This window comes from Oryctolagus cuniculus, chromosome 12, assembly GCF_964237555.1.
Source record: "Oryctolagus cuniculus chromosome 12, mOryCun1.1, whole genome shotgun sequence".
Taxonomy (NCBI): Eukaryota; Metazoa; Chordata; class Mammalia; order Lagomorpha; family Leporidae; genus Oryctolagus; species Oryctolagus cuniculus.
In genome coordinates this window covers 72,848,078-72,871,703 of record NC_091443.1, presented here as the reverse complement: position 1 = coordinate 72,871,703, position 23,626 = coordinate 72,848,078, and the positions used below count along the sequence as shown (strand labels likewise).

Sequence of the window (23,626 nt, the reverse complement as noted above, 5' to 3'; positions counted from 1 at the left end):
ATCCCCCCAACTGTACGAAGATAGGATGGGGGTATAGCCTAGTCAATTAAGAATTTTTTATAATAGGGAGACAAAGAGTATAAAAGCTTTCAGGCTCACTGAAACTAAGCAAGGCAATTTTGAATCAATATCTTCAAGTATTGTGGCTTTTTCAGGTATATAAAAATCATGGGGAAGGTGAGATCCTAAATATTCTCTTTGAGAGACTCTTGGGATACCAACATGCTGGGACACATCTCAGCCAGATGGGGAATCCGAGTGTCTTTGTTTTCCTCCTGGCAGTAGAGTTGCACTGCCAGGAAGCGGAAGATTGGCATCAATAGGCCTGATACGCTGAGCAATTCACGTATCAACCAAAGAGTACAGATGATGACAAGCAGTGTGGCAAGTGGGGATTAGTCATAGAAAGTGCCAGTAACTTGCATTTGGCATGGGTTTCTGTTGCTTTCTTGTATTGAGGCATTGCCATAGTAACATTGGCTTTTTAGCAAACATTGAAAATGCCTTCTGCTTGTTTGCTATTAATATCTGTGTAGGTTACTCTAAGTTCTATATGACTATATGAGATTTTTCTTTTTTCCTTAGTAATTTACTTGTAGGAGAAAAGATATTTTTTTGGATATCTCTCAAATTTATTTTCTTTCTGGAACCAAGCCATGATGTTTTATTTTTTGACATTTTATTTAACTAATTAGTGTTATTATTTGGTTAAGCATTTATCTGATTCCTGTTTTCTTAGTTAGCCTGTTTTCATCTTTTGTTTTACTCTCTGAACTCCTGTTTCTAAATGTTAAATGTTCTACAATGGCACATGAAAGCATTTAAAGAAACAAGATAAATGCTAACACTCACAGGTGTTTGTTATTTACTTGTTGCAGGTTTGAGGGTTTGAGATAATTTCAGTATCCTCAAAACCAAGTTCCCATTCCATCCACTTTTTAAAGTAAATTTTAAGTGAAACCACACAGGTGTGGCTTACTGGTTTACTTTCTGCATTGCAATGATATGAAACTGAAAAGCATGCAATCAATATGTAGTAGGAATCAGAAGAGTTAAGATAAGCCAATTTTGATGGTAGAGTTTTGGAGCTCTGCTCCAGATGGGCCAAAGCAGAACAAATTTAAGCTAAGACTGAGCAAGGAAAAGAGCAGAAAGAAAAGTAACTTCCCTTGTGGAGAGAGAGCTGCAAAGGCAGTTTCCTTTGTTGGCAGATGGTTTATGAACGCAATCCATAAATCAACTGTGTGGCTGAAATTGGACAAGTTCAGTAACAATTGAGAGGTTAACAGAAAAACCGTCAACTCCAACAGTCTCAAAGTGGTTTTTATGGTTTTTTTTTTTTTTTTAAACTGGGCCAAATAGTCTGGTTCTGTGAATCATGTTGCTAGACAACGATAACTATCATATTTTATATTTTATAGTTCACAGATTAGTCAAATCGATCATGTGAAAATGTAGTCTCAAATTCATGTCCACTATTATCGACCAGTGTTCAGATTATTGTTGCAATGTTTTAATCTGACCATCTATGTGGTTCCTTTTATTCAAATAAAAATCGTGTATGTTTGTGTTATATGATTTTTTTTGATAGGCAAAGTTAGATAGTGAGAGACAGAGAGAAAGGTCTTCCTTCCGTTGGTTCACCCCGCAAGGGGCCACTATGGCCAGCGCATTGCACCGATCTGAAGCCAGGAGCCAGGTGCTTCCTCCTGGTCTTCCATGCGGGTGCAGGGCCCAAGGACTTGGGCCATCCTACACTGCCTTCGAGAGCCACAGCAGAGAGCTGGACTGGAAGAGGAGCAACTGGGACAGAACGGCGCCCTGACCGGGACTAGAACCCAGTGTGCCGGCGCTGCTAGGTGGAGGATTAGCCTAGTGAGCCGCGGCGACGGCAATAAAAAATATGTTTAAAAACATCATATTGGGCCAGCGCCGCGGCTCACTAGGCTAATCCTCTGCCCGTGGCACCAGCACCCCGGGTTCTAGTCCCGGTTCGGGCACTGTTCTGTCCCAGTTGCCCCTCTTCCAGGCCAGCTCTTTGCTGTGGCCCGGGAGGGCAGTGGAGGATGGCCCAAGTGCTTGGGCCCTGCACCCGCATGGGAGACCAGGAGAAGCACCTGGCTCCTGCCTTCGGATCAGCGCGGTACACTGGTCGCGGCGGCCATTGGAGGGTGAACCAACGGCAAAGGAAGACCTTTCTCTCTGTCTCTCTCTCTGTCCACTCTGCCTGTCAAAAAAATAAATATTTTTTATGTATTGTGGAAGGGCTAAATCAAGCTATTTGTCATATACATTGCCTCAAATACTTTTTCTTTTTGTGATAGAGACACTTAAAAACTAATCTCATAGCAGTTGTGTTTAGAGGACACAAATTCCTTAGAAAAGTGAGCTCATAGTGCATAAACTTGAAGATACTTAAAAAGGGTCTGGAAGTTGGTTAGGGCCTAGAGTATGTGGGTAAGTGCATGAGTGTTGGCAATGTAGGTATGGTTGTGGTTGTAAGGATGTGCTTACAGCTTTGTAAGAATGTTCTGACTTGAATAGTGAGCCACTCTTCTTTGAGGAATTAAACAGAGGACAGAGATCAGAGTCACGTGTCTAAATGGGTGTTCTATGTCTCTAGCTACTACCGCCCTTGACGGGACGGCTCTAGCAGCCCTCGTCATTTGGAATTTCCCATGTCCTCCTTGGTCATCCAGCTCGCTGTGAATCAGGGCCACAGCAGAAGAGTTGTGGTTGTTCAGGTGATGGTGATGTCATTCTGTTCCATTTGTCCAAAAGGGCAGGGAAGAAGGGTTGTTTAGTATAAAAAGAAAAAACCGGACTTCTCTGGTACTGCAAGAAAGTTAGCTTATGTTTATTGTAGCATCTCAGCATGGAATTTTCTTTTAAAGCTTACCCATCCAAGTCTATGCACAGAACTACAAGTTCATTCTGCAGATAGACCTCTACAGGAGGAGAACTTACTCCCTCTTTTTCTATCCAAAGGACAGTTTCAGTCATTAGACATTTGTTCCATCAATTAAAAATACATGTCCTCTTGCTTTATTACCTATTGGTTTAAGCTTTCTTCAGAAGCCAAAGCTGAGCAAACTTGCTTCTTGTTTCATGGGGCAGCACTTAATGATATTTGTTTTTAAAACATCAAACATGATTTCATTGAGTAGACTAATTTCCAGGAGAATCACCTGAAAATGTATTTTTCCCCGAAGAGTTTCAGATTTTCTATAACCTCTTAAAGTGGGTTGCTTGAAAACGAGACACAATATTCTAGAATTTATTTGATCAGCTAGATTTTGTGGTAGTTGTTGACTCCTATTAATCTCATGTTAACTCCGTTTTCATTGTTGATGGGTCTTGTATCACATTTATGTCTGGATCTTGCTTGTCATAGAAATTGGGATGTGACAGGCATTCACTCTGTCATTAAACCGTCCTTTCATCATTGTGTCATGTATGGGCTTACTGAGCATGTCTGCTGCATCTTCACTGATAACTAAATCAGTGGCACCATTAAAGCAGAAGCCTTGGGAGTGCAGTCCAGGCATTTGAAACAACCTCCCTGTGTGAGTCTGGGCAGCCTGCACTGAATAATGACTGTAACAGTGATTTAAGTAATAACATCAGTGACTGCCACACTGTTAACGACAGTCATTTGCCTTATCACTAGAGACCTCACAATAGGCTGCCAGTCCAGCTTGCTTACTTACCTTGTACTGATTTCTATAACTGTCCTTGCTCCCAACCCAGTTTTCATTTGTGCTTTATTGTTGCTCTTTGTCTTAAAAAGTAGGAATTCATAAAAAAAAAACCTCACTGTAGTGCTGGTTTAGATGATTTCTGTATGGAAGCAGAAAGATGGAATGAATAATTGAACTTTGAAGAATCCTTCCCAAGTCATGTTTCTATGATTCTTACAAACCACTTAGTCTCATGTTTGATATTTCAAACACTCATGTAGGCCAGATACCACAAAAATGCTATTGTCCTAAGCAAGGCATTTTTGAGGTTAGATGCACAAATGGGCTGAACTTCTTTGTAACATTTTGCAGAGAAAGCATTGTTTAGAATTTTCTAGGTGAGAAAATCAGCTAAAGTAATATTTGATTTTTCTTTCTCTGAGTTACTCTGATATGCTAAAATCAATAAACTGCATGTTATGCTAAGTTATGTAAAAATTCTATATTTATGTTAGTGCCTATCTTTCTTTGGCAAAAGTACTTCTCTAGGATGTGTACTAGAAATCACAGGAATGTGTTTTGAATTATGAACAATGATATCAGCTCATTTTCTTATAAATGGAGTTTTTTCCTCATGTCTTATTCTGTATTTTTTTCTTTTTAAGATTTATTTATTTATTTAAAAGTCAGAGTCACACAGAGAGAAGGAGAGGCAGAGAGAGAGAGAGAGAGAGAGACAGGTCTTCCATCTGATGGTTCATTCCCCAATTTGCCGCAATGACTGGAGCTGTGCTGATTCAAAGCCAGGAGCCAGGAGCATCCTCCGGGTCTCCCACTTGGGTGCAGGGGCCCAAGCACTTGGGCTATTTTCCATTGCTTTCCCAGGCCATAACAGAGAGCTGGATTTGAAGTGGAGCAGCCAGGATTTGAACTGGTGGCTATATGGGATGCCAGCACTGCAGGTGGTAGCTTTACCTGCCATGCCACAGCGCCGGCCCCCTCTGTATTTTTTTTCAGTTGGGTTTATCAGCCACATATAGGGTTATTATTAAATGTTTATCATTTTGTTAATGCTTTAGAGACTTAAAATGTGAGATGAGGTCTCAGCTCTTCAGGAGTTTGCTATCCTCTTGAGATTTTGCTATTTCATATGCATAAATAAAATAGCAGTATAAGACCTTATAAAATTAAGTATGCAAGTGAGTGGTCTGAGACTAATAATTAACATTTTTCACTATATTTGGAAAAGGAAGACAATTTTATGGAAAGAGACTAATGAATTTCTTTTCTTGGTAATAAATGTCTTTTAAAAATGTAAGAGAGTGGTAAAATACTACATTTTAGGGTAAAAATGGTCTGATGTGGTTTGAAAATTTACCAGTTTGCACCGCAGTTTGAATTCTTGTTGTGATTTGGAGAACCCCTTGGCTACCTGCAAAGCCAAGTACCAGTCACTTTTGAGCTGATGTATGGAATTTCTTCCATGTGTCCTTTAGTCCAACTTCATGCTTGATCTGATCTTTTTATTTGCCAGAGCTTAAATTGAAAATGCATGACATGATATCTGATTTTTAAAATAAATTTTCTTTTTATCCAATATTATTTTTCTTAGAAGATTGAAAGAGAAGTTCAGGAAAATACCTTCAGCTGAGTCAAAAGAACAGTTTGTGTTTATAACCGGAGTCTGGAGTAAGGTATTTCAGTGTTTTACCACTCACATTCAGCTCCATGCTCTACTGGTCATTAAACATCTCTTCAGGTCCAAACCTATATGCACAAATGAGGCTCTCTTGGATTTGTGTAAATTAACTTCCTCCTGAAAACTGACACTTGCATAGAGATCTGGATGAATATTGTTTTCTAACTCTTGCCCTAGTTGTGACTCAGGAGGAAACTGGGGAAGAGGAATACGAAGGAAGTGGGATGACATGGTGGGAAAAGTTTGGAAAAGTGCACCTAGGGGCTCCTCATTCATTCATTCATTCATTCATGGAATAGGAGAAAGGATTCGATCTGCTTTGTTGCAAGTCAGCTTTGAACTCTCACTATTGTTTCTACCTGTTTTCCCTAGTGTTCTGGTGGCTCATTAACCCTTAGATAAATAATCCCCACTACTACCTGACTTGGAGTCAGGGGCTTAGAATGGCTTCTGTGAGAAGCAGCTCAGTTGCAAATCAATTCAGTGGCTTTGAGCATTGTCCTGGGGAGGTTTGATTGGAGACTCATTTTGAAAGCACTGTGCCTTTTCTCTGTTAACATGATGAGAACTCTCGCTCTGCTTGGCGCTCACAAGGGCATCGTGTTGGATCTCCATGTTGGTTCCTACAGAAGACACATACCTGGTTTTTTCTGTGTCACTAGGGAGTCCTACTGTCAGTATCCAAAGCAAATTTAGGTAGTCTTTATTTAACTCAGTCCATCTTAAGCATAATTTACAAATTTTGTGAAAAGTCATCAAATCTGTTGTGCATCATGGGATCACAAAAAAGATTGATCCTTCATTTTTATTTTTATTTTTTTTGTGTTTTAATGATAGGACATTCTTTTTAAAGACTCCTCCTTCCTGCCTTCTCCATCTCATATAGAGAATTTTCCTTACCTGTTTCACAAACTGTCCTCTATTCTCTCCCTCTCCACTGAAACAAAAACCATTCAACAAACCAAAACCACAAAGTCAGGTGTTGTGAGTTTGTCTGAATCTGGATCTGTCCCCCAATCCCGGCTGCAAAGGGACTGGAAGCCAGAAAAGGCGAGAACATAGGAGCACTCCTCCTGAGTGGGTCAGAGATCCCAGTTTCCCAGCATCCTTTGTGGGTGGATCCTCAGAGTCACTTGTGCTTCCCATATAATCCCCAGGGATTCAGGAGAAAATCACATAGCTCCTCCTGCAGTGATGTTACGTATGCGGAGCTTTAGTGCAGGAAACTGCGTCCTGGGAGGGATCTGACCATTCACTGTGTGCTATTATAAAGCCTTGGCCTTTTGGGAAAGATACCTTGATGGGTGCCTTTCCTCACTAATTGTGCCTTTGTTATTGCCACAAACACTGAAGTCCTGCTTGAAATTTGGCCCAGTTCCCAGACTGCACAGCAGTGTGCACGTGGTCTAGTTTTTAGTACTAATAAGCAAAGCAGATTGTATGCACTAAATTGTCAAAAAACTACTTTGTAGTTCAGGAAACAGGCCTGAACAAGCCAGCCCCTACATAAGCTCAAAGATATGGCCATCCTGATCATAGAAGACCTCTAAAACCCACGCTGAGGTGGGCCGAGAGCCTACTCCCTGGCAGACACCGGATCTGCAAGGAGGAGGCATAGAGGAGCTCTGGCAAAGCAGAAGTAAGAGGTAAACAGGTCGTTAGGGATCAATGCCCATGCAAGTCCCATTGAAGTGCAGCCTTTGCTTTCGTGTCTTTTCTGTTTCCCATGCCTTCCTCTTATCTCCCTCAATCTCTCTCTCTCCCCCTCTCTCTTCTTCCTTCCTTCGTTTTAAGGGTATTTTCAGATGTCACAAAAGAAAGCTTAACATTTTATTTGGAACTATCTCAAATGTTGTAAGTATCTAAACACCCTGGAGAAAAAGAAATTAGCGTGATTAAATTAATCTCAGAGGGAAATTTAATTTGTTCCCTTGGTAATTGTCCAAAATTAGTTCTTTGTAGATAAATCACTATTCATAGGCCATTTATTAGCTCTAGAACAGTCTTTCAGACACTGGAACACTGGACCATGGCCTGGGGGTGGGAGAGAGAGCAAGGTTTGTGGTGCTGGTACTGATTCGCTTTGTCAGGAGACAGGCCTGGATGCTCTCGTCGGCACGGGCTGTGTGTCTGAGGTCTAGATGGGAAATGAGCTCCCCAGACAAGGTGACAATGCTCTCCCTAGATTGAAAGGACTGGAAGTGACTGCTTCAGCTGATTGAATTATCTAGAGCCCTTCAGTTTACAGAGGTTCTGTTCTGATGGCCTAGGAGGGTCTTGAACCCATTAATCCAGAAACAGTCCCGAGACTCCTTGCGTCTGACTCATTTCCCAGGAATCACCGACCGTGTGGGAGAACACAGGTCTCTATGAGACATTGCCTCCATAAGCAGCCCTCACAACTGCTCAAAACCTGTTTCCTCGTTTGCCAAGTGCTGCAGAAACAGTAACAGCTCATTGACTTTGAGGACCACCTGTGGGGATGTATCTATGTGCTCACCTTCAGGTGTGGCACATGCAAAAAGACACTAGCTATTAGGTGGTGTCATTCTACAACACAGACCTTACCAAAGAAAGTCACCCATTCTCTTTTTTGTGCCTAAATCTTGGTGACACACAGGTCAGACTCTTTGACCATAACAGTATTCAGTCTGCAGTTTTAGAGTTTTGTTCCCTATTTGTAAAAAGAAATCTCTATGTGTGTATATATACTTGAGCATATACAGATTGTCTTTACTACAGATGTACACATGTATACATACATATACCTATCCTGTCTTTACTATAGATCTGTATGTACAGTACTCATGTAAACACATGTATGTATACTACTACAAAGTAAAGACAGTCTATGCATTAAACATCAGTTACTTTGACTTTTACATTTTTAATTAAAATATATATTGAAGTTCTTTTTTTTTTTTTGTTAGGCTGAAGGATTCTTTGAGGCAACCTGGGGAGTGGGCATGTCCTGGCGTCAGGTGCCCTTACTTGTGCGGTAATACTGAGTTTGCATTACCGTGGAAGGTCAAACAAGGTGGCTTTGAGTCTCGGTAGGCAAGGTGCTCCTGTTCTGTTGCTCATTGCTTCCTTTATACCCATCACTTTCTCAAATTGTGTCATCAGTTTGCAGGTTTATTGTCCACATATTTCTGCCTCTCTCCACAACTGAAGTGCAAACTTGCTCTGTGATGGAAGTGACACTTTTTTTCACATCCGTAGCCCTGGCTCAGTAATATAGTGCCTGACACCTACAACGTTTAACAGAGATTAGTCGAGTGAATGGATGAGTGTTGGAGGAAAGGTTCCCCCTGTGCCTTCCTGCCCCAGATATATTTTTTTGTTCATTGCTGGGAGCACAGGCTCCTGGGGTTGTTCCAATGATTCTGGTGGTGGTGGTGGTGATGAGAATGAGGGCTGTAGCTCATGTTTGCTGATGGCTCTCTTTAAAGTCTTGTCTGTGGTCGACCATCCTAGCAGTGTGCACAGAGGAGCGCTGTCCCCTCTCCATTCCTCCCCACCCTGAGCATGAGGACCCTGCATGAGGCAACATTCTCCTAGTACTGAGGAGCTGTGGTTCTGCACGGCATCAGTGAGGCGCCAGACGTCCAATCTCCACTCCCATTTGCCCCATACATGCATTCTTTTGGGATCTTTGCATAAACAGGGTGTTTCACATATTTCCTGAGTTGTGCAAATGCCTTTTAGCCACTTCCTTTTTTGTGCAAGTGGTCTGTGGACATAGTTTCTTTTTGGTTTTTGTTTTATGATTTAAAGATAATCTCCCCCTTAAGAGTCAAGGATTATTTTTCTCCCTAGCATCTAGATTGTACTATAACAATACTGTATGTGCCTCCTCTTGTGGCAAGAAAAGCCTGACATTTTCCCCCTAAAGTGCCCAACGGTTACTTTTTATAGCTAACATGACAAAAACATGTTTCATCAAATGTGGAAAGATATTTTGATAGTGCTGAAACTGTGGTACTCATTGCGAAAGCTCTGGGGGTTTGGCTTGTGGGATTCACAGATGCAGGCAGTGTCCCTAGACAACCACTGAGCTCATTTATGTTTAGCCTTCCGCAATATATTCTTTAAGGCAAATGTAGAGATAACAGTAAACTATTCTATAAAAATATGAATTGATCATCTCTGTATTATTAATGCTCTTACCTGGTGTTTGGTTGGTTGGGAGCAAAAGAAAAGCCAACTCAAATTAACTTAGATAATAAAAGAACAAATCATATAACTAAAAAGTCCAGAGACAGAATTAGTCTTGGGACAGGATTTGTCTAGTTTATTTTTCTGCATTTCTTTCTTTCTTTCTTTCTTTCTTTCTTTCTTTCTTTCTTTCTTTCTTTCTTTCTTTCTTTCTTTCTTTCTTTCTTTCTTTCTTTCTTTCTTTCTTTCTTTCTTTCTTTCTTTCTTTCTTTCTTTCTTTCTTTCTTTCTTTCTTTCTTTCGACAGGCAGAGTGGACAGTGAGAGAGAGAGAGACAGAGAGAAAGGTCTTCCTTTGCCGTTGGTTCACCCTCCAATGGCCGCCGCGGCTGACGTGCTGAGGCTGGCGCATCGCGCTGATCCGATGGCAGGAGCCAGGAGCCAGGTGCTTTTCCTGGTCTCCCATGGGGTGCAGGGCCCAAGCACTTGGGCCATCCTCCACTGTACTCCCTGGCCACAGCAGAGAGCTGGACTGGAAGAGGAGCAACCGGGACAGAATCTGGCGCCCCGACCGGGACTAGAACCCAGGATGCCGGTACCACAGGTGGAGGATTAGCCTAGTGAGCCATGGCGCTGGCCTTTTTCTGCATTTCTAGGTCTGCATCTTGAGTGTTAAGTTTATTCTTGGCAGACTCCCTACTCATTCATGGTCACAAGATAATATCAGTGATCTCTAGGCCTACTTGCTTCCAGGTGGGAATGCAGTAGGAAAAAAGAAAGCCTTCGTTTTTGAGAAATTCTGGAATTGATAGAGGTCATGTGGCAGCTTTGAACTCAACATTTTAATGGGAGGATGCAACATGTAGTTAGTATTAGCTAACCTAGGCCTGATCCTGGAACCACCGATAGGAGTTGAATCCAACCAGAGCACACAGGACTAGGAAACTGGGGCACTGTTAGCTGGGTGTTGGTGGAGGTGGGGAGGGATAGTCAGATGTCTGTTATACTTGGCATTAACAGGACTGGATTTGAAGCACTGAGGTTGGTTTTTGATGCTTTTGGGAGCTGAAATATCTCACAGTCTGAAAAATATCAGGGTTAGTTTGTTTCCATTTTGGTTGTGGTAACAACCATAATAACAACCATAATAATGTCCATTATCCATGTTTTGTGCTTTTTGTCTTTTGGAAACATGATGACTTACTTGGGCAAGGAGTTGTGAACATTTGGGTTGAAATCTTAATGCATGGGCGTGAGACTCCTCAGGACTTCCTCTTTCCCTTTAGTACCACAACTGGAAGCTGTTGAGATGGTGGCTGGTCTGTTATGAATGACCATGATGAGAGACTCATGTAGCATGAGCAAGAACTAAACTACTTGTTAGACCATGGAGATTTTTGACTTGTTTCTTACTGTGGCAGGGACAGTTTATTCTGCCTAGTACATTATGTGTATATTCATTCCCTTTATTACTTGAGAGTTACAAATATATTTGCATAATTCTTTTAACTTAGTAAAAACATTTTTACGTTTATGATCTCATCTGTGTAATAGTACTATAAATATGAGGGCACCTTACAAAGTTCATGGAAAGTGTATATTATTAAAAAATTATTCATGGATTTTAATATTTTTTGCACCAAAATAGTTATTGAAGCCTTTTTGTAAATTTATATTTTAATTCCATTTTCTATGAGCTTTTTGAAGTGCCCTCACATATAGATGAGGAATAGTATTACCATTTGCCAATGAAAAAATCGAGATAAATTCTCCAAATGTTCTATTGGCTGATTTAGCAGTCTTTTTTTCTATTTGCTTTGTTTTCTTAAGTAATACACATACAATGTAGCTATAGTGAGAATCTCATTACAAAAATACTACTTCCCATTTTATTCATATTTTATTTGACAGCTAATCTGTGAAGCATTTATTATTTTTACTTTATCCCTTTGCCACTTCTGCTTCTCTTGGAAGCTAAAATCATCTGTACTGTTTGTGTGTACGTTTTTTAGGGACAAAGAGAATTACTCTTGAGGGGAATTGAGAGAAAACACAAAGGGACTTCACAACATCTGTAAGGTCAACATGTGTAGGATCGACAGATGATGTGAATTTTCTAGAAGCTTCTTGAAGTTCTCACAGACAAGGAAGCTGTAATCTTGTAGCAGGCAATAGTTAACAAAGGCTCCAACCGAGAGGACGGACTGGAGAAGAGATTGGAGGAGTTAGCAGTAGCTATTCTGACAGCAGAAGAAACATCTCATGTGCAGTGAACTGGGGGCGACAATATGGGAAAGAAGCTGTGCTCTGGATCCAGCTCTTGACCCTCCACTTATCAACCGAATACCCTAGTGTAGAGTGCCTAATCTCTGTGAACCTTAGATTTCTTTCCTATACAAGGAGGATAATAGTGCCCATCTCCTGAGGATGTTCTGAAGATAAACAGAGCTATGGAAACAGTACGCATAACAAGAGCTTGATAAGTATCAGCTCTTTTTATCTTCCTTCTTCCTTGTTGTTCCTTTTGCCCCCACCCTGGTCCAGGCCACCCATTATTCTCTCAGCTGAATCTATTCAAAGACCTCCACATTGCTCTTTTGACACCTATTATTGTGTCATCTCCAGTTTATTCTATAGCCTGTAACTAGGAAAATGTTGGAAAATAAAAATCTCATCAAATTCTTTCTTTACCGAAAAGCTTTTGGTAATTTCCCCTTGTGATTTTTTTTTATTTTAAAGGCAGAGTTACAAAGAGGTAGGGGCAGAGAGAGGGAGTGGGAGAGAGTGGGAGACACACACACATACACACACACACAAACACACAAATACACACACCTTCTATCTGCTGATAGAAATGGCCTGGCCAGGAGCTTCTTCCAGGTCTCCCATGTGGGTACAGGGGCCCAAGAACTTCAGCCATCTTCCACTGCTTCTCCAGGCACATTAGCATGGAGCTGGATCAGAAGTGGAACAGCCAGTACTTGAACTGGAGTCCATATAAGACACTGGCACTGCAAGTGGTGGCTTTACATGGTGTGCCACAGCACTGGCCCCTTAGTTGTGGTTTTAACTTTATATGGTAAGGACTAGGATTGTAGAACAGATTCCAAGTAACTTCTCACTCTGGCCCCAGTTTGTGCTGACCTCTCTACTCCAGCCTTATAATCTCTTTTTTAGATTCCCAAATGTGTTGTCATCTGTCCACTTTTGTATTACTGTATTTTAGAGGAGCAATGCTTTGTCTTCATCCTGACATTGCTTTCCAGGTGGAAGAATCTCTACTGGTATGACACTCCTCTCTTTACCCATTTATTTAATTAATTTTTTTTTAAAGATTTATTTTATTTATTTGAAAGAGTTACAGAGAGAAGGGGAGGCAGAAAGAGAGGTCTTCCATCCGCTGGTTTACTCCCCAGGAGGCCGCAGTGGCTGGAGCTGTGCCGATCCGAAGCCAGGAGTTCTTCCGGGTCTCTCATGTGGCTGCAGGAGCCCAAGGACTTGGGCCACCTTCCACTGCTTTCACAGGCCACAGCAGAGAACTGGATCGGAAGTGGAGCAACCAGGACTTGAACTGGTGGCCATATGGGATGCTGGCGCTTCAGGCCAGGGCTGTAACCTGCTGTGCCACAATGCCGGCCCCTATTTATATATTTTTAAATATTTATTTATTTATTTGAAAGTCAGAATCACAGAGAGAGGGAGGGCGAGACAGAGACAGATCGATCTTCCATCCACTGGTTCACTCTCCTAATGGCCGCAACAGCCAGTGTTGGGCCAGACGGAAGGCAGGAACCAGGATATCCATCTATCCAAGTAGCCACATGGTGGAATGGGCCCAACCACTTGGACCATCTTCCAGTGCTTTCCCAGGTCATCAGCAGGGAGCTGGATCAGAAGTGGAGCAGTTGGGACCCCAACTGGTGCCCATATGGTATGCCGGCACTGTTGGTGATGGTTTAACCTTTTACTCACCCTGCCCCAGGGCAGAGGGAGTCACTTATCTGATGAGTCAGTCTTGGAGGAATAAAGGGCCTCAGCTCTGCCCTCTTCCCCCTCAGAAGTGATCTTCCTACCAGGAGCAGGTGGTTTCCCATGTTCCTCTAGGGGAAGGCTCTTTCTCAATATGTGTGTGGTTTGTCCTGGTCCAGCACTGCCTATGACTATCTGCCTGAGACTGCCTCCTTCTCACAGGGCTAATTAACCAGCCCACTGGCTAAGAAACTAAAACCATGGCTTCTAACCCGGCTTCTGTCAGCGCCAGAGATGTTACATGGCTCCTCCACGTGCCACTCCTTCCACCCGCTCCTTTGTTTCCGGATGGCCATGTTTCTAGTAGTCCATGGTGGAAAAGTAGTTTAAGAGGAGAGAGGTGGAGACTTGTGTTTTATTATGGAATGACTTATACTAAAATCTGACTGTAAGTCCACAGGCTCAACAAAATGACTTAACGTACCTGATTTAAGGGCAGGGAAATGGAAAAAGGTGTGCATGTTGTTTTGTTTTTGACTGAAAAATGAAGAAAAGTAAATGGATCTAGAGATTTTTCCAGGAGGGGGAGCCCTCGTTCCTTGTTCCTAGGCAAAGCTGTGAGGGTTTGCATCATCTGTGACTAAGTTACAACAGAGCCAGGAGAACACACACACCCATTTGCTATATGTCAAACTAAATAAGTAGGCGAACATTGGCCCAGTTTCTGTTGGGCGTTATCACTTCATCCCACAAAATTAGCTCTTCACCTGCGTGGAATTCAGCTTTGTAGGCGAGTTTCCTCGTGATTGCGGCAGGGGTTTTGTCCGTCCCAGGTGTTGGATCTTTCCTTTTCTCAAGATACCAGCTTCAGCTCTATTTTAGTTTTAACTTAGAAGGACGATGTAAAACAGAATACGGAATACAATATCCTTTTAGTTCATTATTTTTTCTCCTTTGCTTTCTTCTTCCCTCTTATTTTCTCCAAGTCCCTTTGGAAAATCATGTCACGATTGATAGTTCTTATAGCCTTCCTTCACAGAGAACTCTTGAGTGAGTAACACTAAAAAACCCTGGCTCTCCGCTGGGTTTTTTCCTGACTCCCCTCATCCTGGCACACAGCTGGACACCTTGATCCCTGGGAATTGTTAAGAGCAGTCATCTACCAGATGCCTCTGTTTTCTTTAGCCGGTTCGTAGTCATTAGAGGGGCAAGTGTAGGCTCACTTAACACAGGTCAAACAAGCTAACTTCACTTAAAAAATAGTATTCTGAGCATATTCATGCTAAATTTCAGCAAGACCCATCAGCTCAAGCTACTTAGGCTATCTTTGTGGATAAGATAGAGTTAAGCCTCAAGGGAATACAGTTAGATGGATTTGTAAATGGTTAAATAAAGCATACATAATATGTTTTATTTTATACCTTAAAGAGCTGTTAACATTAATCTAGTAGTTCGTGGGATTTTTATTATTTTACTTTTTTTTTTCCTTTGGCCTTGTACTTTTTAGTGTCATTTGTCTACAGGGTTGGAAGAATAACCTCCCAAAGATTAAAAGGCATGTGTTTGAAATTTTTTTGATGACATGCAAGTGGGAGGAATATTTAATACTTTAGATAGTATATTCAAGATGAAAAGATAATTGCTTATTAGACTCATAGAATAGGAATATACATGAAAAACATATTTAAATACATCATTATTTAAAAAATAAATGGTAGGGCCCAGTGTTGTGATTTAATAGGTAAAGCCACTGCCTATGATGCCAGCATCCCATATAGGTGCTGGTTTGTGTCCTGGCTAGTCCACTTTTGTTCCAGTTCCCTGATAATGGCCTGGGAAAGCAGTGGAGAATGGTCCAAGTATTTGGGCCCATATCACCCATGTTGGAGACTTGGATGAAGCTCCTGACTCCTGACTTTGGCCTGGCTCAGCCCTGGCCTTTGCAGCAGGGGAGTGAACCAGTGAATAGAAGATCTCCATCTCCTTCCCTCTCTCTCTGTAACTCTGATTTTCAAATAAATACATGTCTATTAAGAATAGCTATAATTGTTTAGAAAGGGAAATTTAATAGAGATTTCCATAAAATGATCTAGTGATATTACTTAAAATTTTTATTTATGTAATTTATTTGAAATGGAGTGGAAGAGAGCAAGCTTATCTACTGGTTCGCTCATCAAATGTCTTCAATAGGCTGAAGCTAGGAGTTAGGAGGTTAATCTGGGTGTCCTGCATGGGTGGCAGGAACACAACTACTGGAGCCATCACTTGATGCTTTCCAAGGTGCACATTAGCAAGTTGAAATTGGGGCCAGAGCTGGACTTGAACTTAGGTACTCTGATTATGGAATGTGAACGTCCCAAGTGTTGTCTTAATCCCTAGGCCAAATGCTTACCTGATCTAGGAGTTGATCAAAACTCAATATGAATATGCAGTGAGATACAATTGTCAAAATACTAATGAAATTTTAAGGCACATTAATACAAAAGTTCAGAAAATTGAACATCAAGTGTAAATTGACTGTACAAGGATTGGTTGGACCAGATCTGCAATTTGTGTTTGGTTTGGTGGTGTTTGGTTCTAGATGCCATGTTTCATGAGAGATGCCAAGAAATGGGGATGGATCTCAAAGAGACTGACTGGGAAAAAATGTCTACAAAATGAGTCTTGAGATGGTTGAGAGCTTTGGGATCTTCTAGTCAGAGTAGTGAAGATGAACGGGAGTGCACTAAGCGTTCTTCAATTATTTGAAGGTTATCAACCTAGAAGGACCTCAGACTTGGTCTGGGTGACCCCAGAGCAAGAACTTGGCATATGGCAAGAAGTCAGAGAGAAGGAGATTTTGGGGTTTCTTATAAGAAAGATTTTTCCAGGGACCACTTTTGTGGCATAGTGGGTAAAGCCACCAACTGTGAGGTAGGCGTCCCCTATGGGCACCGGTACACGTCCCAACTGTTCCATTTCCAATCCTGCTCTCTTCTAATGGTTTGGGAAATCTGAGGAAGATGGTCCAAGTGCTTGGGCCCCTGCTACCCACTTGGGAGATCCATATGAGGCTCCTGGCTTCAGTCTGGCTCAGTCTTGGCCATCTGGGGAGGGAAGCAGAAGATGGAATATCTCTCCATCTCTCTCTAACTTTGTCTTTTAAATAAGTAAATAAATCTGTGAACAGAAGACCTTTCTAGCAATTCCCACTTTGAAACAGGAACATTTGAAATGGGATTTGGTTACCTTGTGAGGCACTTGGGTTCTTATAAAAAATAGACTGAGGGAGTCCTTTGTCAGGCCCTTAGAGGAATTGTATTTTGGAAAGGTGGACTAGATAGTCTTCAGTGTTCTAGCTGGTGGGACCTGTGTAAGCTCCGTTTCTGCCTACAATAGATACTCAAGCCACAAGTGCAAAATGACTGAATGTATAAGTGTCAAAGTCTCAGTCTTGAGAGTGGACTTTTGCACGTGATGTTTTTAGTCAAGGGTGACTTTATGGCAATGAATAGCAATTTTAGTTAGTACGAGGAGCATGCCATTTTGGGAAAACTGAAGGCCTTGGGCCACAGAGTTTTACATTTTCTGCATAACTGTCTTCTTTTTTCTTGCCCTAGCACTGCTCATGCTCAGCTTTGTAAATTTTAGGGCCATTTCTGATAATGAACAATACTTTCTTCCGAACTAACACCATGCTATTTCTTTTTCAGGACAATCGTATTCACACATCCAAGTACAACCTTCTCACCTTCTTGCCAATTAATTTATTTGAACAGTTCCAAAGAGTGGCAAATGCCTACTTCCTTTTTCTTCTGATTTTACAGGTAATGTTTAGATTGTATGTATTCAATATCTGTTTCATAAAAGTGTTCATGTATTTGAAAAAAATAAGGTAATTTAGTAACTTTTCATGATTCAGTAAAATCATCCTTATCAGATTTTTAATGTTATTATTGCTGGTTCTTGTCACAAATGTAGGAGGACTCAGAATGGGTAAAAAAGAGTACATTCATCATCTTAAACTCTGAGGTCATTTAAAAATGCAGGCTTGCACTTTATTTGAACCAAACCAGAGCCTAAAAATTGCTGTTTGTAGCTTCTCTCCTTTCTTTACCTCCCTCTCATCTTGACAGTACAGGGATTGCCAGAGTCCAGGCAGAGTCCTAGCTGGCTAAGACTGAGCAGGTTGTGGAACTCAATTTGGCAAATCTCATATTTTTCTGAGAATAATGACATAATTTATGAATTAAAATATTTGATGGGTATTATATGTTATTTCACTGTTGGATGCTGAGTTTTACAGCGTGAAGTGTTAATTGGAAACAAATAGCCTTTCTTTATTCCCTATCTGAAATTTGGGTTAATTGAAATTTGAGCTCTTACTGATATTTTGGGAAGGAAGAGGGGATAAATCAGGGAAGACACATACATGTGTGCTCACCTTAGCCAGTTATTTCCACAGTATTCATTTTAGGGTAATTTTGTCACATGAAACTTATAGATTCAGAACATTCTGGACTTTGTATTAATTATATAAGGTAAGAAGGTTGACTAGTCATGTGTCATCTAGGTTAATAGCTTTGAATACTATTTTTCTTTAATTGAATAACTTTGCATTAACCATCTTTTGGGGCTGGTGTTGTGGCATAGCTGGTAAAGCTGCCGGCTGCAATGCCAGCATCCCTTTTGTGCATTGGTTCTTGTTCCTGCTGTAACACTTCGAATACAGCTTCCTGCTAATGGCCTGGGAGAGGCAGTGGAAGATGGCCAAGTGCTTGGGCCCCTGCCAGCATGTGGATACCTGCATCAATATCCTGGCTGGTGACTTCAGCCTGACTCAGCCTGGCTATTGTGGCCATTTTGGGTGCGAACTAGTGGATGGAAGATATCTCTTTCTCTCTGCTCTCTCCCTCTCTCCGTGTAACTCTGGCTTTCAAATAAAATAAATGTTTTTTAAAAAGGAATTTTTGATTATAAATTAAATCTAAATTATATAAAAGGTGACTATATTCAGGGGCATATATGACATTTCCAGTATAACTGGATTCATGAGCAATAACAATTTTATTGGGATGTGGTTTCTCTTTCTCTATTTTCTTTCATCTTGGCTTGACTCTAAGGTAGGCTCTCTACCTGGTAATCCTGACAGCTCTAAATTTCTATTTTCCTAGCTCCAACTCAAGTCTAACACAGGAGAAAGCGGAGGAAGAAGAGGGGGAAGAGAGAGTGTGTTACTTTTTATTGTTGCTGCAGCAAAAGTGTTTTCTTTTTTTTTTTTTTTTTTTAGATTTACTTATTTCAAAGGCAGAGAGAGAGAAGTCTTCTGTTTATTCTCTCTCCAGATGGCTTCAACAGCCATGCCTGAACCATGCTGAAGCCAGAAGCCAGGAGCTTCATCCAGGTCTCCCATGTGATTGACAGGTGCCAAAGGACTTGGGGCCATCTTTTGTAGCAAAAGTTTGGGATTAACTCCGATTGGGGTGACAGCTTCACTCATAAACCAATCACTGTGGCTCAAGAATTTGGGGCAGTGATTGACTTGACCTACATTGTGTGCCAAAACCTGGAGTCAGAATGGACTCAATCTGTACTGAAATTTTGTGGACTTGAAAATAGAGGGGATGGGGCGGTTCCCCAATAAAGAGGAGTAGAATTGAAAAGAACTGGATGTGGATCAGGGGAAAAACAGAATAAAAAAAAACAAAAGAAAAAAATGAATTAACATCTTACTATTTATTAAAGAAACCTTAGAATCCAAGATTTCTTCCTCTTTTATCCTCTTACAAAATTGTTTTTGGTTTCTTCATCCCATTCCAGAATTTTGTTTATTTCCTAATAGCTTTCTTATTTGTGGTCAGAGGCTTTTATTCATAGAATTTTATATCTGGAAGGGACCTTCAGGATGGTTTAGTCCAACCTCTCTTCTTTTTTGATGAAGAAATTAGACCCAGCGAGGTTAGGTCACATGTAAAGCTCTCACCATGAGTTAATGGTAAACTTGGACTGAAATCCAGCTTTTCTGCCACCTAGCCCGGTGCTGCTACTATCTCAGAGACTTTTAAATTTTTTGAAAATCTTGCATGAAACATGTTGTATAAAATTGATTCCATTTGGAGTTGTTTATTAAAGAAGTTAATTTATTTATTTAGTGATTCCATCCACTGGTTCCCTCCCCAAATGTTCACAATGACCAAGACTGGACTGGAACTGGGAGCTGAGAACTCAATCCATGTCTTGCACATGGATGGCAGGAACTCAGTTACTTGAGGCATCACTGCTGCCTTCTCAAAGTCTACATTAGCAGGAATCTTGAATCCGGAGACAGAGCTGGGATTCAACCCATGGCACTCTGATGTGGGACACAAGTATCCTAACCCTTAGGCCAAATGTGTACCTCTTAGAGTTGTACTGAGGAGGCCTGGTTTCTGTCTACTGACAATCTTCATGCTGTCCTCCCTGCCTGATGACCCTGAACCAGCTCCAAAATGAAGCACCTTTGAAAATCATCTGTCTATGGCCGGCGCAGCGGCTCAATAGGCTAATCCTCCGCCTGCGGCGCTGGCACCCCGGGTTCTAGTCCTAGTTGGGGTGCTGGATTCTGTCTTGGTTGCTCCTCTTCCAGTCCAGCTCTCTGCTGTGCCCAGGGAGTGCAGTGGAGGATGGCCCAGGTCCTTGGGCCCTGCACCCCATGGGAGACCAGGAGAGGCACCTGACTCCTGGCTTTGGATCGGCGCAGCGCGCTGGCCACGGTGGCCATTGGTGGGTGAACCAACGGCAAAGGAAGACCTTTCTCTCTGTCTCTCTCTCTCACTATCCACTCTGCCTGTCAAAAAAAAAAATCATCTGTCCAAGAGTTATGTCAATGGTCACTAAGCCTCTTTTCACTGAGGGGCTTTGGAGTTACAAAGGAATAGGCTTGGAGTAAGAAAGAAACTAAGGTTTAAACTTCAGCAGTGTATGTTTATGGCTCAGTTTTGTAACCCTCAGATACTTAATTTATGGAATGGAAATAGGACATCCTGTGCTTTAGGTCACTATTTGTAATATATTCTCTATCATATACTCCCAGGGATGCTAACTACACAGAATTAAAAATGCTATGTGTTTATGCAAACCAATTCTAATACAGAATCTAACTTGGTGGTCTTCCGCTGAGGATCAAATGTTGTACTATATAGAAGGTACTTGACACAGGGTATAGTGCAGGGTAGATGCTCGAAGAAACTCTTTCGAGGAATTGGTGAGGAGAAAGTTGGTTAAAAGTTGAGAGGAGAACCTGAAAATTACATGTGACATTTAATATCTGAGGAAAGATCTTCTGTAGATGATTTTGAGAGATCTACTTCTCAACTCTCTGTAAAATTTGTATTTTTTGTCAGGTAGTTTGAAACCTGGTTCAATGATATTCCTATTCTATGTGTATGATAATAGAATGCAAATAAATAATTGAAAATAATTTTACATTTTTATGAATAGCTGAAAATAACTGCCAATGACAAGAATTTGGATGATATATATTATCCTAAAGTATTTGAAATGTTTGTTTTAGCTAATTCCAGAAATCTCCTCCTTGACCTGGTTTACCACCTTTGTACCTTTGGTCCTGGTAATAATGATGACAGCTGTCAAAGATGCTACAGATGACTATGTGAGTATTTGCTCATGAGAATTCTTGAGGTCTTGATTTCGATTGTGTCTTCTTGGAAGTGGAAAATGATATCTATTCGAAATTCTGCATGATCTCTTTCAGCCAATAGCATAGAAAATTCTTTTGCTACTTAGTAATTAATACTGATGTCACAGAACCAGAGCCTTTTTAAAAGCAAGAAGTCTTCAGTAGACTTATTTCTCCATTTTATAGATAATGAAACTAGAGCTTGTAAAGAGCTAGTGATTTGGTAATCAAAATACAACAAATTCATGGAAGGGTGAACTAGAATTAGACACACATTCAGTAAAGTATTATTTATCTTGTATGTCTTTAAGTTTTGGGAATAGGTAAGTATTAGGTACTCTCACATATTCTGCTCAACTCACCAGATGCTTTACAAGTAAATAGCTTCAAAAATCATGAAACTAATGTAAATAAGTGAGATATAGGGTAATAGAGAGTTTTGAAATATGCTAATCCCAAAAGAAGTCATTCCATGAAATTTGTATTCCTTAAAATATAAATTAAAAACAAAGAAAAAGTCATTGAAAAATTTAAAACAGTGTTGGGAAAACCAACATTCAAAATCCACACAAATTATAATATCACCCTGGGTTATTGTATGGGCAGTTATCTCATTAACTATATATATGCAAATGACTTACATAGCATATCTAAGGCCTCTCCTTGGTTACATTTCCTACTGTAACCTATCTGTGTCTTTAAGTGGGTTTCTTGAAAGAATATAGTTGGGTAATTTTTTTTATACAATCTGAATATCTATGCATTTTTTAAAAAAATTTATCTGACAGAGTTAGACAGTGAGAGAGAGAGAGACAGAGAGAAAGGTCTTCCTTCTGTTTGTTCAACCTCCAAATGGCTGCCATGGCCAGTGTTGCACTGGTCTGAAGCCAGGAGCCAGGTGTTTCTTCCTGGTATCCCATGCAGGTACAGGGCTCAAGCACCTGGGCCATCCTCCACTGACCTCCCTGGCCACAGCAGAGAGCTGGACTGGAAGAGGAGCAACCAGGACTAGAACCCGATGCCCATATGGGATGCTGGCACCGCAGGTGGAGGATTAACCAAGTGAGCTACGGCGCCTGCCCCAATCTATGCCTTTTAATTGGAATGTTTAACTAATTTATATTTAATGCCATCATAATTAGATTTAATTCTATCATCTTGCTGTTGATTGGTTTATTTGTTTTTTAAAAGGTTAATTTGAAAGGCAGAGTTATGGCAGGGAGGAGTTCGGGAGGGAGAGGGAGAGGGGGAGGGAGATATCTTCCATCCACTGGTTCACTCCCCAAGTGGCTTCAATAGCAATCTGAAGCCAGGAGCCAGGACCTTCTTCTGTGTCTCCCATGTGGGTGCAGGGGCCCAAGGACTTGAGCCATCCTCTGTGTTAGTAGGGAACTGGATTGGAAGTGGGGCTACTGGGACTGGAACTGGTACCCATATGGGATGCTGGTGCCACAGGCAGAAGCTTAATCTGCTGATGATTTATTATATCCCACTGGCTATTTGTTTCATTTTGGGCCCAATTTTAGATTTTTTTTGGAATCCCATTAAGCTCACTAGACTATTTTTTGTGGTTGTTTTAGGGTTTAACCTCTTATAGTCTACCTGGGACAAACTGGCTTGCGAGAACTGGCCTTTATATGCTACACTTCTTTGTGTTAAGCTATATGGGGGATGCAAAAATGAAAGAATCATCTAAACTGAAGTTTAAGAAAAGCTTAAAATGCAATAGGAGGAAATAGGACTTGTATATGAATAATAATAATATGAGATAAATGTCATGTAAATCTTAATTAAAAACAGACAACATCTCATTTCTTAATGCAAGGAAGATCCCCTTCAACGAGAGACTAGGTTGATAGGGAAGTAGAGTGTGGAAGAGAAAATTACAGAAGGCTGTATGGCTAAAGTGTGAACTTAGGTCTGCTATGAGTGGTTGAGTATGGAAAGGCAAATGGGACAATTTGTACTTGTCAAGTTGATTCATATATTTCATCAGTTATTTATAAGTTTTTGATAAATCAAAAATTTGTATCATTTGAAATTGCATACAAGTGTAATGCATTTATCTTCATATACCATGTTTCTACAGTATACACAGGATATAATTCTTCATTCTTAATGAAATGTCTATCCCACTTAATAGTGCACATTGTGACCAAAACCTTTGAGGTTGGATTTTTCACAAACACACAGGACCCATCCATACTGACATAATTTCCTGTTAAAGTAGTCAGTTTGGAATATTCCTGGAATAGGTTGTCATTGTTTGGATTATTTGGGGAGTCTCTGTTATAGAATTGTCTTTTCTAAAAGATTTATTTATTTACTTGAAAGTCAGAGTTACATAGAGAGTGAATTCAGGAGAGGTAGAGAGAGAGAGAGAGGTCTTCCATCCGATGGTTCACTCCACAATTGGCCACAATGGCCAGAGCTGCGCCGATCCTAAGCCACGAGTCAGGAGCTTC

General features: G+C 40.9%; 1 protein-coding gene across 4 annotated transcripts in view; it reads left to right on the top strand.

Moving 5' to 3' along the window:
* The window catches only part of ATP8B4 (ATPase phospholipid transporting 8B4 (putative)), a 260,383-nt gene that overhangs the window by 46,714 nt on the left and 190,043 nt on the right, over positions 1–23,626 (top strand). For 3 of the 4 annotated variants that reach the window (XM_051822381.2, XM_051822379.2, XM_051822380.2), the window contains exons 4-5: positions 17,197–17,310; positions 21,036–21,134. In XM_051822381.2, the coding sequence (XP_051678341.2) occupies positions 17,197–17,310; positions 21,036–21,134 (213 nt within the window). Of the gene's footprint in view, positions 1–17,196; positions 17,311–21,035; positions 21,135–22,085; positions 22,224–23,626 lie in introns of those variants that run through there. The other variant, XM_051822382.2, reaches the window with a different exon arrangement.